Consider the following 16,412-nt stretch of genomic DNA (forward strand, 5'->3'; position numbering starts at 1 on the left):
CCTCTCGCTCACCACTCAACAGTCATGCAGCACAAGCTCCTTTTCTGTGCAGCACACAAACGATTGGCTCCCTGAAAGACTCCCGCAAAGACTGAATGTGATATTGGTGAATCGCGTCGAGATCCGTGTCTCCACCAGCCCACATCCCTGTGCTGCTCCACCCCCAGCCACTCTGATCTGCGTCCCCTTGCTCTTCACAGACACCTCATACCCATTCCCCTCAAACACCATCCCTCCCTCAAACTCATACGGCTGCTCCAGCTGCATCCGCCGCACTGACGATCTGAAATGTGTCGCCTTTGCATACTCCATTGTCGAGCACGGTGCCATCCCAAATCCACACATCACGTGATCCACGCCTGCCCTGCCGCTCACAACCACAGTTGTCGGAAATGTCCGCCAGAACAGAACAATCGGCACAGCTGCTCCTATCTCCCTCGCATCAAACCCCATCACCTCCTCCAGATTCCCCTCATCCACTGCAAACCCAAACCTCTCCTTTTCACACATTCCCCCAAGTTCTGCTCCAACCACAAACACATTCTTCCCATGCACCCCTTCATTCTCCCACATCTTCACCATCACAAACATAAAATCTCTTCCCCCTCCTGCACAGTCGATCATCATCCCTCCCCCAACCCCTCTTTCTTTTTCCCTCTTCTCTGCTCGACACTTCCCAAACTCTGTTGTAGTTGTCTTTGCACTCGAGTTCCCAACAATCACAACCCCGCCTGGCTGCAACCTCACCATCAATCCCCCACCATTCCCATCTCTGCACGCACACCCAACCAACTTCCATTCCATTACCTCCAGACATTCTCCATCCCCAACCCTCACATCCATCACTGACCCATTCCCTTCATTGCGCACAACCCTGTCAAACTCTGTTCGCACAAACTCCACATTCCCAACAGACCCACACACAACCATCGCAGTGCTCCTCAGCTCGATGTTCGCAAACAAGCAGTCTGCAAACTTCGCAACCCCATCGCTCACTTCCACAAATCCCACCTGAAATGGGTTTGCCTGTGCTTCTGACTCGCTTTGAAACACACACTCCTTCGCCTCCACAACTCCCTTTCCAGTCATCTTCACCACACTCGATCCTGCCGATGAGCTCGAGTTGTGAATCACACTGAACTTGCTCATCCTCAATTCTCCACTTGTCACTTCAAACAGCCCAGACCCTGCCGTCACCCTCTCAGATATCACTTTCGAGTTGTCTCTTCGATCCCCATCAAACACCATTGTGCATTCCCCAACATTCACACTCATTTCTCGGTATTCTCCCTCCACCACTGTTATCTTCCGCCTCTCTCTCACACTCAGCGCATGCTTCACTGTTTTGAACGGCCTTGTGCGATCGCCCCACCCGGCTGTGTCTTCTCCTCTTCTCCAGCTCACATACAACTCTGCAAACGAATTACTCGCTGATGGTGGACTTGGCAGCCATACGGTTTTGTTCACTCCGCCAGCTGTGGCTCGGAGATTGGTACTTGTTGAATAACAACACTTAACATCTTCATCTTTGATAATTCCGATCCAAATATCATGAATCGAAATATCAACTCCAGCATTTTCCACATTCAACGAATTACCACTGAAAAATAGGAAGGCAATGCATGCATCAATTGGACTTCCTGTTTGATGATAACTCAAAGCTCCTAAATAATTGGCATGACAATTGCTGATCATGCAATCACTTGTTAATGGATTTCCATAGCCTGACCAGTAGTTGAGTCCTCCAGCATTGATCGAAGCATTTCCATTCTTTATGATGCAAGAAGAGACTGTTCCAGACTTATCTTCGTAAATGCTAAGAGAACTGTAAAACTGCGCAGAGCAATTCAAAATGCAGCAACATTTAACTTGATAATTTCTTGATCCTCTTAAATGAATTCCTCCACAGACATAAGAACAATTTGAATTTGATGCATTTGTGTCAAAAATTGTGATGTTCAATATGTTTCCAATAAAAGCGCATCCTCCATGATATATGTAATTTTGATTTTCATTTCCACAAGAGCATTCATTGAACCAACATCGCAATAATTCGCATGTTGTTGATTCACCAGAAATTGTAAGAGCCCCACCGCTGTTTGTTGGCGATGTGCATTTGAAGAAACAGTCAATCATTTTTATGTCTCCTTCATTAAACACTTTTCTTTCATTGAATGTCTGGTTTTTCTCTTCGACTGCACTGTTGGCACAGCCCACATATGATGTATTTTTGCAGCTGAACGAAATCCTCGATGGTGCCACCACTGTTCCGTAATATGGCTGGAAGCAGTCCACAAAATAACTGCTTGACACTTCACATGTCTCTGTGAAAAGCTTCAGTTCTTCCTGTTTTCTATTTTCTGCTCTTCCTCTTGTGATGTTCTTGAAGTTGCTTTCTATCACGCTGACATATCCAAACGATCCACCACACAAAAGTGAAGACTCTTTCATTCCAATTATCGCATCAACAAATACAGATTCTCTCAAAACAAACTCCAAATACTCTTTTCCTTCAATCAGCGGTGCCTCCAGGCAACCAAAGTCTCTTGTTGGTATCATTGAAACATTTTCCATAATTGCCTTCCCGCTTCCAACTCCAAATGACTTTTTGCTCAGATCCATCCCTCCAATTTCACAACCAAAAAGCTCTATCAGCGACCTGTCGTTCGCTTTCAAAGTATAAGCATTCTTTGAACATTCAATCACCAATCCTTCAAAGTGCACACTCGAATTCTTCACCACAAAAATTCCCTTTTCTTCGCCTGGTGGGACAACTTTCGCAACCTTTAGCATTTCATTCTTCATAATATCTCTCAAAAATTTGTTTCTTATTCTTTCATTTGCAGACACAGAAGCAAATTCTGAACCGATCGCATTCGTCTTTTTTTCGATTTCATTGAAATCAGTCATTGACTGATTATCAGATGAGTATCTTCCTTTCCCTTCTGTTGATGAAACAATGGCGATCACAAAGATTGCAATACCAAAAATGATCATTCCTTTATCTTTCTTCAAAATCAGAAACAAGAGTTTTAAAAAATAAAAAACGGAAAACTGAAAAATAAAATGGGTGGGATCATGCCTTTTTCTGTATCTTGTCAATTTCATTGATTTCTATCTTTCGTTCCATTCCATTTGCATTTTCATATAATCGTTGCTTCAAACTTTTTTTTTTGAATTTCTTTTAAATTTATGTGATTTTCTCTCTTCGAAAAAATCATTCCATTCTTCGTTTGGCTTTTGTAATATTCATTTTAATCGAATTCCTCGAACAGGCATCTGAATATCTATCAAAAATAACACAATAAAATTTATTAGTTTTTCTGTAAAAAATGAATTGCTTCAAAACAGACTTTGAAATCAAAAAAATTCTGGAGATAGCAAAAATACAATGTTTGGCTTGCGGAACATTTTGAACAACAATTTGCACTTTTTGATTTCTGTATTTTTTTTCATTTTTAGTGTTGCAATCAGTGTGAATGGAAAGGAATATCAATTGGATATGCATGTTCGTATTGCTTTCCAGCTCTTTTGAGATAGAATGAGGACTAGGAAAGTCTCTGTTTCTCCTCCAAATCAAATCTTCACTTTATTGTTCTACGCGTTCAATCGATGATCATAGAAGATTGCTCGAATCTGTTTGAAACTTTTTGAGAATATGTCATGTTCTCGTTCTTTGATGCTGACACTTTTTTGCTCCAGTCAAACTCATATGCAATCAATTCGTGAAAAATATTATGAACAGATTAGGCTGATAATTTTAAGAAATTCAAATAAATATTCAAGTGTAATTTTCATTATTGCGAAAGTTCGCGAAGACATCTCAAAATAATTTTTCATTTCATGGATTTATTTCTGATAAAAATCCTTTTGTTCCAATTTGTAGCATCAATAGTTGTAGCTGCCGTGAGTGTAGGCGCAACTTTCCTTTTGAATGCCTATGCAAATGAAATGTGTGAGCGTCTGATCTTTCAAGATGAAGTTCAATTCTCTTGATATTATTGCTTTGTCCAAGTGTTCGCTGAATAAACGATTAAATCAATAAAACAACTCGATGCGCAAAGACACATATCTTTTCTGTTTCGGTTTTTAATTCGTTATGCAAATTTGAAATTTGTGTGCAGAATTCAAGGCATGAATAAATATTGTCATTTAATTGTTCCATCAAGCAGTTTTCAAGCAAACCCTTCCGAAAAGTGTTGTAAGAAAAATATGAGTAACATAAAATCTGGCTAACTTTGTTTTTGCGTACTTGCTGCTCTTGAAATAAACGATTTACATTTTGAGCTTTACCCATTGCAAAATTTTTCATCATTGATATTTCAATTTTGGTGAATAACCAGTCATTTGTTCTTCTAAGAAGTATAGCGTTTGTTACCGTTTAATAAGTGTGCATGTATTTCTCATTTCCTGCTGTGTTTTAAATGCTATGTTTCTGCAAACTGTTCTATTTGATTAACTTGTAATTTCACATTTCTGCAGAGTTGCACAATGAAATTAGCTTGAAATGCATCGTACAAATTCACATTAAAATGTACGTGAAGGTAGTTGTGAAACAAAAATTTGTATTGAAATATATTTTATGATTAATAATAGTTAAACATTTTTCAAGCAAATGAAAAAAATCAATTCCAGCGATATTTAAAAATGAACAACAAAATGATTCAAATCTTATATCTTTTACTAGTAGTAGCATCTGTCATGAAACAAACAAACAAACAAATAAATAAAAAAAGGAAGAAAACATTAAGAAAACATGTTTCTCAATCAATCATCTTTTGAAACACCAAATAAACTGTGCATTAACAAAGCTAACACTGTTTAGGCGATACAACGCCGCTGTGAGGGGACAAAGAATGAACGGTGAGCGATCTAACAGAAAAAGGCGAGCAGACAGAGAAAGTTGCGAAAGAGGAAGGAGAGCCGGGGGAGGACTGGGCAGCAGAAGAGTCATAGAGAGAAGAGCATTCGGTTGAATGGAGAGGAGCATTTGAAGTTGGGTGAGAAGAATTATTGTTTCTGGAATTGGGCACAGAAGGAACCAATGAAAGAGGAGAAGAAGGCAATGAGGAGGCAGATGGTACTTCTTCTGGCTTGCTGCTTTGAATGTTTATTTTGGGGAAGTTGGAAGAGGAAGAAGAAGAAGAATTTAAAGGAAAAGGCAAAGAAACAGATGAAGAAGCTTGTTTCTCATCATCCATATGAACCAATGGATCCACAACAGATGTGAGAAGAATATTGTTATTAACATTATGTCTGTCATAATCATCATCATCATCATCGCAATTTGAGATTTTAATGTCACTTCCTTCTCCACTCACTCCATTCCCCTCTTCAGAAGATGAATGATTCAAGTGTGATGGTTCTTGGGTTGCATTTTCGAGCACAGAGGAAAAAGAGAAAGGAAGAAGAACAGGAGCAGAATGGGCAGGGGAGGAGTCTGACAAATGAAGATGGATGTCTGGAAGAGAGCGATCAACTGCTGCTGAAGAAGAAGAAGAAGAAGAAGAAGAAGAAGAAGAAGAAGAAGAAGAAGAAGAAGAAGAAGAAGAAGAAGGAGAGGAGGAAGAAGAAAATGCGAATTGAAGAGAAGGAGATGATTTCTCCTGTTCAAATGAGAGTTTTTCATGTTCTGTTTGAAGATGTGTTGAACGAGAAGGATCAATCGATTCACTAGCCACTTCTTGTTCTGTTTTTGTGGATGTGAATGAAGATGCAAATGAAGATGCGATTGGCTGAGAAGAACATTCATTTGATTGAATGGGAACTTGAGGAAGTGTATCAGAAAGGATTGTGTGAGAAGATGGAGTGGAGAGAAGAGAAGAAGCTGATTGAAGAGAAGAATCAATGAGTTTGATGGGATTTGTGTATTGATCTGTAGTTGGTTGATTGGATTGAACTGGAAGTGGAGAGATAGAAGAAGAAGAAGAAGAAGAACGAGAAGAAGAAGGAAAAGGAGAAGAAGAGGATGAAGTTGATGATGATGCAGAAGAAGAGGAAGAGGAAGAGGAAGAGGAAGAGGAAGAAGAAGAATTAGAAAAATCAGAAGAGAAAGGAGAAGTTTGATAGGCAGATGATGATTGAGCATATTGTGAAGGAGGAAGAAGAGAAGAAGTGCTGTGTGGAGTGAGGGGAAGAGCAGGAGAAGGCGAAATGGCAGAAAAAGGAGGAGAAGAGGCAGAGGAGAAGGGGAAGAGAGGAGAAGGATAAGCAGAAGAAGAGGAGAGAGAAACAGAAACAGAAACAGAAACAGAAGGGGAAGGAGAAGGGGAAGGGGAAGATAAATTTGAGGAGGAAGAGGAAGAGGAAGAGGAAGAAGAAGATGATGAAGGAGAAGGAGATGAATCGTAAGTGGCGACAGAAGACAGAGAAGCAGAGGATGGGTTGAATGACATCATTGAAAGAGTAGCTCCGATTGTGACATGTGGTGGTGGTGGAGGAGGAGGAGGATGAAGATGAATGGAGTTTTGTGTCTGTTTGTTTGGCACTTTGTGAAGTTGAGTCAACATCCGGGTGAATTCACTGGCTTTGCTGCTTGTTGATGCATTTGGGAATTTGTTGGTTGATGAGGAGGAGGAAGAGGAAGAGGAAGAAGTTGAAGATGATGATGTTTTGTTGAAGTTTGCATTGTTTTGAGTGAAAGAAGAAGAAGATGTTGCTGTTGAAATGTCTTCTTTCTCGTCTTTCACATTCAACACCTCCATATTCTTCTCTTTCTTCTCTTTCCCCTTCCCTTTCTCTCCTTTCTTCCCCTTCATCCCCTTCCCTTTCTTCTTCTTCTTCTTCTTCTTCTTTATTGCCCTGCACATCTTCCTCAATGGCTCCACGCCTGCCAGTTTTGCCACCAAGCACTGTGCAGACAAGTCAATATGCATTTCATTATTCACTTTTTGCTCTTCCTCTTCCATTTGCCTTGAGACAGCTGATGCAATCACAGAGGGCGAGTCAAGTGGATCATTAAGAGAAGAATGAGTGAAGGAGGTGTTAGTGATATGTGAGGCATCATCAGTTGTGGTGAATGGATAAGATGTTGTTTGAGAAGAAATGTTACTTGTGACTCTGTTTTTGGCTGGTGTGGATGGCATTGCTTTCTTTTTAGCTGCTTTTGAGGAAGAAGAAGAAGATGAAGAAAAAGAATAAGAGAAAATCTTCTTCTTCTTTTTATTTCCACTTTTAGATAACTTTCCCTTTTCTTCTTCTTCTTCTTTCTCCTTCTCCTTCTTCCTCTGCTCCTCCTGTGCTTCTGCCAGCAGCAGAGGAAGGGCAGAGGCAGAAGGGACAAATCCGATGTGCATGTTCTCTTTGTGCTGGGCAGTCATCAGCGCATTGTACAGCGCTGTTGCTCTGCCTCGCTGGAGTGGATGAGACAAAGATGTGAGAGGAGGAATTGCTTCTTCTTCTTCTTCTTCTTCATAATCTTCTTCTTCAATGTAATCTTCTTCTTCATCTTTATCATCATTTTCTTCTTCTCCTTCGTCTTCGACTTCTTCTTCTGAAATGTTGTTTTCTTTTGCTTTGTGTTTGGATTTCTTCTTGCTCTTGCTGTTATCTGCATTCTTAGTTGTTTTATTGTTTTTTGAAAAACTTCCTTTTTTCTTCCTTTCTTCTTCTTCTTCTTCTTCTTCTTCAAAATCAGTTTCTTTCACTCTGTTATTGACATCTCCAGACAATGCAACAGAACCCTTCTCATCCTGTTTTTTCCTCCTTGTGAATACATATTCATCCATTGCACCTTCTTCTTCTTCTTCTTCCTCTTCCTCCTCTTCTGTTTCCTCTTCTTCTTCTTCCTCCTCCTCCTCCTCTTCTTCTTCCTCCTCTTCCATCTCCATTTCCATCTCCATCTCCCCTATTCCATCCTCCAGCAGCTCTTCTCCTTCCACCAGCACAATACCCTCTCTGTCAAACCCCCTGTCATCCACACCCAATGGCATGTCTTTTGAATAACTTCCTATTTGCGACTGCTCGTTCTGTGAGGACAGGGAAAGAGGGGTGGATTCAGCGGATTCTGATGATTGAGCTGAAAAGGGAGAAACAAAAAGATCAGAAGCTGGCGAAGAAGAAGTGGCAGATGCTGCTTTCGATGATGATGAAGAAGAAGCTAAAGAAGAAGGCAAAGAAGCTAAATTTCCATTGTCATTTGAAGTGATTGAGGAAGAAGAAGAAGAAGATGATGATGACGATGATGAAGGAGTCACAAATAGCTGTCTTGGACCAACTGTTATGACAGACGTGTCAGAAACAGGTGATTGTGGTGAATAAGACGAGAACGAGGCAAAAGAAGAAAGTGAGTCCGGAGAAATAGCAGGGTGCGGAGAAATAGCGGGGGAACAAAGAGAAGAAGAAGGAGAAGAAGAAGAGGAGGAAGAGGAAGAGGAAGAGGAAGAAGAAGGAAAAGACGGATCAGCTATGAGGGTAGTGGAAGAATTGAGGGGAAGCGAAGAAGGAATGGCAGAAGGGACGCGACAAGAGAGAAGAGCAGACTGAGCAGAGGAAGAATGGCGTGTGTGGTGGATGGGGTGGAGTGTGTTGTTGAGTGGGTTGTATGAATTATCTGACTGAAGTGGTTGGATTTGAGGTTGGAGGGAGGAAATGGGTGAGAGAGAGGAAGAGGAAGAGGAAGAGGAAGAGGAAGAAGAGGAAGAAGAGGAGGAAGAGGAGGAAGAGGAGGAAGAGGAGGAAGGAGAAGGAGAAAATGAAGAGGAAGATGTTGATGATGTTGAGATGATTGTGACTGGAAGAGGAGAATGAGAAGAAGAAGAAGAAGAAGAAGATGATGATGATGATGATGAAGGCAATGAAGAAAAAGGCAATGAAGATGAATTGTTTGTGTTGTAAGCTAAAGGCTGGGAGTTTAAGAGATAAGAAGAAGGAAGAAGAGGAGGAGTGGAGAGAGGGCAGACAGACAGGCGACGAGAATTGCGAGGTGGATTCATTGAAGAAGAGGAAGAGGAAGAGGAAGAAGAAGAAGAAGGTTCAGGATAAGGAAGCATGATGTGATAGTTATTGTTCGATGACTGGAGTGGATTAGAAGAAGAAGAAGAAGAAGAAAAGACAGAAGGGTGTTTTGAAGAAGCAACCGAAATGATGCTGTTGTCTGATTCATTTGAAGAAGGAGAAGAAATAACATCAAATGAATTGGGAGGACAAGAAGAAGAAGAGGAAGAAGAATGAAATGTTGATGAAGGATTATAAGAAGAAGAGGAAGGCAATGAAGAAGATAAAGAAGAAGAAGGATAAAAAGGATTAGAAGAAGAAGAAGAAGAAGGAAACGTTGATAAATCCTGTTGATTAGCATTGCTTATTGCGCAGTCCATCCAAACAGAAGTTCTGTGAGGAATAACTGGCTGAGGGGAGAAGACAGGAAGTTGTGAGGAATCAGACGGATATGAAGAGGAAGAGGAAAGAGAAGAAGAAGAAGAGGAAGGAAAGGAAGGAGAAGGAGAAGAAGAAGAGGTTGAGGTAGAGAAAGAAGAAATAAATGATGATGATGATGAATTGGTGGGTGTGATAGAGAAAAAGGAAGGAACGGAAGAAGAAGAAGAAGAAGAAGGATAAGAAGGATCAATGGGATTAGCAGACAATGTGGATGAATAAGAAGAAGCAAAATGAAATGAAGAAGGAAACAAAGCAGATGTTTGTGAGTTGGAAGATGATGTGATAAAAGAAGAAGAAGAAGATGGAGAAGGTGAAAACGATGCAGTGGCTGTTATGTTTTGATTATTTTGAATCCAATCATGTTGTTCATTCTCTTTTGCCTTGTTATCCATTTTATTTGTTTTTTCTTTTTGATGTGGATGCAATTGAAGAAGAGGGTGTGGTTGATGATGTAGATGCTGATGCTGATGATGGAGTGAAGAAACAGGAGAATTCAAAGAAGGAGAAAAGCAGATGACAATTTGTGACTGGAAGGGAGGGTTGGACGAGGTGAGGAGACACAAAGAGGAAAGATTAGAAGAAGAAAGAGAAGAAGGAGAAGAAGAGGAAGAAGAGAAAGGGGGTGAAAAAGAGGAAGAATTTGCTGAAACTGAAGAATTTGAAGAAGAAAGGAAAGAAGAAGCATGTGTTTTAGTCAAAGGTTTTGTAGAAAGAGAAGAAAAAGCGTTGTTTTGAGTGGGGAATTGAGATTTCATAGAAAAAGGGGGAATAAAAGAGGGGTGTTTGGATGGAAGAAAAGAAGATGTTGGAGTTGATTGCGATGCAGTCACTGAAGAAAAAGGAGAAATGGAAGAAGAAGAAGAAGAAGAAGAAGAAGAAGATGGCTTTGTTTTCATTGTATTTGTAATTTTCTCTTTCTCTCTCTCCTTCTCCTTCTCCTCCAAATTTATTGTCTGCTTTATCGAATTCGCCACAAAGTTCGTCGTCGCACATATCTTCAGCCTCCAGTCAGCCAACCACCTTTCAAACAGAGCCAGTTCTTCTCTTTCACTCAGCTTATGCCCCTCCTCCTCTTCCTCCCCCTCCTCCTCTGCTTCTTCTATTCTTCTATCTAATTCTTCTTCCCAGTCACTTTCCAATGAAGCCATCATCCCTCTGATGTCTTCTGCACTGTTGATTTCTTCTTTCTCTTTTTTTGCCTCATTCTTCATTGAATTCTCTCCATTTTCTGGCTTTTTTGACACAGAAATGCTTCCAACAGAAGGCGAACACGTTTCAGATAAGTTTTCTCCATTCACCTTTTCCTTCATCATCATCTTCTTCTTCTCCTTCTCCTTTTTAATCTTTTTTTTCTCCTTCCCCTTCTTCTTCTTCTTCTTCTTAGCAGTCCCCACTTCCCTCTCCCACAGCCAAGGGTGCTGCATTGCCTCGAAAGAGGAGAGGCGCTGAGAAGAAGAGCGGCAGATGAGAGAAAGAAGGAAGTGCTGCAGTTGGAGGGGGATGGAAGGGAACCTGGAAGAGGAGGAGGTGGATGAGGAAGAAGATGGCGATAAAGAAGAAGAAGAAGCAGAAGCAGAAGAAGAAGAATGAGGTGAAGGCGAAAGAGAAGGTGTGTTGAATCCCAACGGCTGGTGGAGGATCTTGTCGTAAAGAGAGCGAGTGGAGTGGGAGATGAATGGAAGGATTCCACACACACACAAATAGAGCGAGACACCAACAGACCACATGTCTGCTTTGTAGCCATTGAAGGAGTCGATGGCGTCTTCATTGTACAGACAGGAGGGGGGAAAGGAAGGGGAGAAGGAAGAGGAAGAAGACGAGGAGGAGGAAGAAGAGGAAGGTGCATTGCAAAGAGAAAGAAGAGAGAAACAGGAGCAAGTTGAATAACACGAGTGGATGGAGGAGCAAGCTACACCAGGAGTTGAAGATGGGTTTGAAGAAGAAGAAGATGAAGAAGAAGAAGAAGGTGCAGATGATGATGATGATGATAGCGATGTGGAACAAGAAGAAGAATAGGGGTTAACAGAGCAAGGGGTGCAGGAAGGGGAGAAGAAGCACCCATCCTTTGCAGAGGCAGCGGGGGCAGTGATTGGCAGGGCAGAGGGAGAGATGAAGGAGTCGTCGTGGTCATCTGCCAGGCGTCTGAGGGTGATGATCTCTTCAGGCGACACAAAGGCAGCAGTGCCCTGTGTCTGGAGCAGCTTGGCGGTGGAGGAGGAGGTGTGGAGGGAGAGGGAGGAGGAAGAGGAAGAGGAGGGAAGGGAAGAGGAAGAAGATGAAGAGGAGGATGATGCAGAAGTTGTTGGTGGTGCGCTTCCACTTGTCACCGGATACAATGCAGGAAAATCAGCTGAGGAAACGTCGTCTAATTCAACGGCAGATCCAAAATCAGCCAGCATCGCATGTCCATCGGCAGTCAAAAGAATGTTTTCTGGTTTGATGTCTCGATGCACAATGTGGTGTGAGTGCACATGATGAACTGCTGAGAGTATCTCCCGAAACCAAATGCGGCACACTTCTGGAGGGAATGGCTCAATCTTTGTCTGCTGCCCGACAAGAGGTCCTCCTTCACAGAGAGTTAGAATTAAATACAGCTTTGGATGAGATCCATTGGAAATGACTTCATGAAGGCGAACAATGTTTGGATGATGAAGAAGTCTCATAATCCGAATTTCATGATTCAACCGATCCATTCTTGTTTGACTTCTGTTTAACGAACGAGACAACAATGTCTTTTTCAGTATTTTCATTGCCTAAAAATTTTGCAAAAAATCTATTTAATATTCAAAAAAATGATAATTTTTGAGCAAACAAATCGCTTTCCAGTTTGAGAATCTTCACATATAACAACTTTCCCAAAAGCACCTCTTCCTATTATTCTTTTTATAATATAATTGTTTACTATTTTCATTCCATTTTGAAGAAAGCGAATTGAAATTGAATGTGATTCCTTTGTATCTAACTGTCGAAGAACAGGATGAAATGGTTGTTTGGGTTCTGGTAAAAGTTCTATTGTCAACTGCTTACTCGAGTCTGTTGGTTGATTTTTGTGAAATCTGTGAAGTCTCAAGAAAAATCTCCTTTTTCGTTGGCGAAACAAACTATTATCTTGTGTATGAAGTGTTTCATCTTGAACGTCCTGGGTTTTTTGAAATCTCTTATCAAAAATTATACCCATGAAATTGATGCAGTTGAGCTTGCATCAAAATAAAACTTCACAAATAACATTCGTAAACCCAATTCTCAAAGACACAGATGTGCAGGAATCCTAAGAATATCAAAAATGCAAAACAACAAATTGAAATTATCAATCTTTCAAATCATGTGAAATTGTATTTATTCATAAAACAAAAATCGAATTTTTTATTGATCAATTTCCCCTAATAATAATTTCTTGTATATCTTTTGCAGTTTAAATTGTGTTTTCCATGACAAAGAGATTTACAAGGCCTAATCGTGGCTCCAAAATTCAGATGCTTTTGGAGGATGAAACCATTGAGCAGGGTGATTTTTGGGCATCTGATGAAGTTAAGGAGATCTTTCAAAATGATGACGATGACGAACTTTTTGAGGCTCAGGGTATGTCAGACTTTCGTTCGAACATAATTGACAGCTCCTAATTTTTACTAAACGTTTTCTTAATTTTTAGATGAGGAGGATATTGTTGACTCAGATTTTGATATTGACGAAGAATCAGAGAATGTTGACGAGGAAGACAAAGTTCGGAAAGAAGAGAGAAGAGAGAAAATCGTATGTAAAAAATTGGATTATGCATTTTCATATATTTTATTTATTTATTCCAGAATGAGTCAAAGAAAAAGAGAGCTTATATTGATCCAGCAAAGCAAAAAAAACAAGCTCAACATCAAACAAAGAGTAAAACCCAAACAGAATCATCGGCAGAAGACAATTCCGTAAAAATAATTGAGGAAGAAACCACAGCACATCCACGGAAGGTGGAACCTCCTCCAAGGCGCCAATCATCTCAACGAAAGTCTGTCCTTCGAGCCACTGAAGCAATTCAACGCACCGTCAATGAACTGTGCCACACAAACAAGCCAAGGCAACGCATGAAGAGAGAGAAACCAGATTATGTCCCGATGACCCAGGAAGAGATGCTGGAGGAAGCAAAAGAGACTGAAAGGCGGAACAGAGAAAGTCTCAATGAGCAGCTGAAATTGGAAGATGAGAAGAAGAAGACTTCAGTTGTGAAAAAATCGTTTGACACTTCTTTTCCATTTTATTGGGTTTTGAATTATTAAAAATATTTTTTTTTTTAAATTCGATTTTTTTTTTCATTGTTGAATGTTCAATGTGATTGCTTTTTCAATCAGAATTGAAGGGCCGTTGATCAGAAGCCTGTCAACACTGCTGCCTGTTGACTATTCATCGTATCCACCACAGTCACTCTTCGACAGCGAAGACCAAGAATTCATCAATCCAAATGCCACACAAACATCATCATCATCATCTTCTCCTTCTTCTTCTTCATCTTCTTCTCCATCGTCCTCTCCTTCTTTTTCTCCTTCTGTTTCGTCATCGTCATCGTCATCATCTTCTTCGTTCACCCCGTTTTCTCCATCTCCTATGCCATCGCCATTTCTCTCTTCTCCTGTTGATTTTTATTCTGATTCAGAAAACTCTGCTTCTTCTTCTTCTTCTTCTTCATTTGTCTTTTTCACAGCACTACCAAAATGGATGTCATCTCATTGGATTCATTCCTCTTCACTTCAAAAACACTTTCAATCAACTTCTTTCTCATCATCATCATCATCATCATCATCGTCATCTTCTTCTTCCCCTTCTTTCTCCCCTGCTTCTTCTTCTTCTCCTTTCTCTTCTCTTCCTTATTATTCTTCCTCTCCCTCGCTCCAGTCCCTTCTTCCGCCAAATGCAACACCGTCCCCTCAGCATTCTCTTTCTGACTCTCCTTTCTCTTCCTCTCCTTCTCCTGCCCAGCCAAACAAGAGCCCTTCCTCCCTCTCCTTCGCTGACACTGCCTGTTTGTCTGCCATTCAGCCACTCCAATTGCAACCTCGCCCCAATCACAACACCAAATTGAGATGTCTCGTTACAGGAAAGCCTGCCTCATTTGTGGATCCAATCACTTTTCTTCCCTTTGCCTCTCTTTCTGCCTTTCAGACACTGCGAGCTCTGCCCCTCTCAGCGATTGGGAGATTAATGGCGGTGATGATGGGGAAAGAAGGGGAGTGGAAAGAAGAGGAGGCGAAGAGGAAAGCGAGGAGAAGGAGAAGGGCAACGACAAATGCAGCGTCAGATTATGTGTTTGACTTGCCATTCAAAACGAGTGAGAGTAAAAGCTACAGAGAGAAAAACGAGAGTGTGGATGAGTTTGCTTATGTGAAGAAAGAAGAGCTGGCAAAAGGGGGAGATGTGAAAGCAGAGAGAATGCTGATTGGGATGAGGGATGGATTGGAAGATGTGGATGTGAGCAAAGTGAATGGGGCTGTTGCTGATGAGGATGTGTTGGATGACGATGATGAGAACTATGAAATAGAAGAAGAGGAAGAGAAAGGAGAGAGAGAAAGAGAAGGAAGAGAAGGAAGTGAGGGAAAACAAGGATTTATTCCTGCTTTTGCTAAGCACATTCGAAAAGTGCTGTGTCAACTGAAGCAGATGAGAAAAGAAGCGAAAGCACAAACAGAGAAGAAGTTTAAACATAACCTTGAAGAAGCAGAAGCAGAAGCAGAAGAGGCAGAAAACGAAGAGATGAGCATTTCATTCCCATCAGAAGTTGATTTGTGCATTGACATCCACAACAACAAGCCAATGCGAAGGCATCTTGTTCAGCCATTGCCAACTGCTAAGCAGAACAAGCAAGTCAAACAAGAATCATTATCTCAATCGTTTGATGCTCCAAAGGAGAAGAAAGTGGCAGTGAAGAGAGAGGCAGAAGAGGCAGGGCAGATGAAGAGGAAGAGGAGGAAGAGGGACGGACCGGGTGTCAGAACGAAAGAGGAGCTGAGGCAAACACAGAGGATTGTGAATGATTCTAATGCAATTGCATCAGCTGCACAGCAAATGCCTTCTTCTTCTTCTTCTCCATCATCGTCATCTCCTTCTCCCTCTCCCTCTCCTTCTTCCATTTCTCCATCTCCCTCTCCATCTCCCTCTCCCTCAGAAAGCGAAGCACCCATCAAAATCTCCGAAGTTCGCACTAATTCTGGCTCAAAAATTCTGAAGTATCCAACACAAACACAATCCCTTCTGAACTCAACAGCTTCTTCTCTGTCTTATTACAAGCCCAATTCATCCGGCATGTCCTATTCGCAGTTTCCTTCGCTCTCTCAGCCATTCAATTCTCAGCTGCCTCGCACACAGATGGCGAAGATGAATATGAATATACAAACAGCTCAATCACAAACACATTCACAAACACAGTCAAATTTACATTCACAATCACATTTTCCATCACAAACAGAGAAACAACCTCATCTGGACTCATTGGCCTCTATCCAATCCACCATCCGCTCCTTCCAGCGCAACCATATTTCTCCTCTTTCGATCTCCTCTTTGGCCACTTATCATTCCTCAACTCAAAGATCAGCTTCTTCTTCTTCTTCTTCTGCTTCTTCTCTCACTTCTTTTCAGACTGGACAGCATTCACAGCATCCTCAGTCATTCCACCAGCTCCCACTGCGCTTCATGTCCCCATCACCAATTTCTGATCTGCATCCGAATTATCAGATGAATGCCATTCATTACCCGACTCAGAACCCGCCTCGTTGATGTGGAAATATGGTGAAATGGATGAATTTATTTTTTTTTTTATTATTTTAATTTTTTATTTAATTTTGTAATGTTTGAAAGAGAAAAATCATAATATTTGCGTTATAAGAAATGCTGCTCACTTCATGTATCACTTCATAATGAATTTTTGTTTGCATTATTCATCGATTTGAAAATTAACAAAAAGGTTTAAAAATTGAATCATTAAATTAAAAATTACGCTTTTTGCACAAGAGAAATTAGAATGTATCATTTTTATTATTAAAGGACAAAAAAGGAATTCTATT

At 40.9% G+C, this 16,412-nt stretch overlaps 3 protein-coding genes across 3 annotated transcripts; 1 reads left to right on the forward strand and 2 right to left on the reverse strand.

Annotated features, from left to right (window-relative positions):
• Positions 1-15: 15 nt before the first annotated feature.
• MONOS_1867 (uncharacterized protein) lies at positions 16-2,997 on the reverse strand (the record flags this gene model as incomplete). The annotated part of the gene is made up of 1 exon (XM_067871710.1): positions 16-2,997. The coding sequence occupies one exon, from the start codon at positions 2,995-2,997 to the stop codon at positions 16-18; it is 2,982 nt and encodes a 993-aa protein (XP_067727644.1).
• A 1,814-nt stretch (positions 2,998-4,811) lies between these two features.
• On the reverse strand, positions 4,812-12,068 carry MONOS_1868 (uncharacterized protein; the record flags this gene model as incomplete). The annotated part of the gene is made up of 1 exon (XM_067871721.1): positions 4,812-12,068. The coding sequence occupies one exon, from the start codon at positions 12,066-12,068 to the stop codon at positions 4,812-4,814; it is 7,257 nt and encodes a 2,418-aa protein (XP_067727645.1).
• A 735-nt stretch (positions 12,069-12,803) lies between these two features.
• On the forward strand, positions 12,804-16,320 carry MONOS_1869 (putative vacuolar protein sorting-associated protein 72; the record flags this gene model as incomplete). Its single annotated transcript, XM_067871732.1, has 4 exons — positions 12,804-12,954; positions 13,025-13,125; positions 13,179-13,594; positions 13,710-16,320. 4 exons carry the CDS (start codon positions 12,804-12,806, stop codon positions 16,123-16,125), a joined length of 3,084 nt encoding a protein of 1,027 aa, XP_067727646.1. The 3' UTR covers positions 16,126-16,320.
• Positions 16,321-16,412: the final 92 nt, after the last annotated feature.

The sequence above is a fragment of the Monocercomonoides exilis genome (assembly GCF_001643675.1).
Source record: "Monocercomonoides exilis strain PA203 chromosome Unknown scaffold22-1379369, whole genome shotgun sequence".
Classification (NCBI taxonomy): domain Eukaryota; phylum Preaxostyla; order Oxymonadida; family Polymastigidae; genus Monocercomonoides; species Monocercomonoides exilis.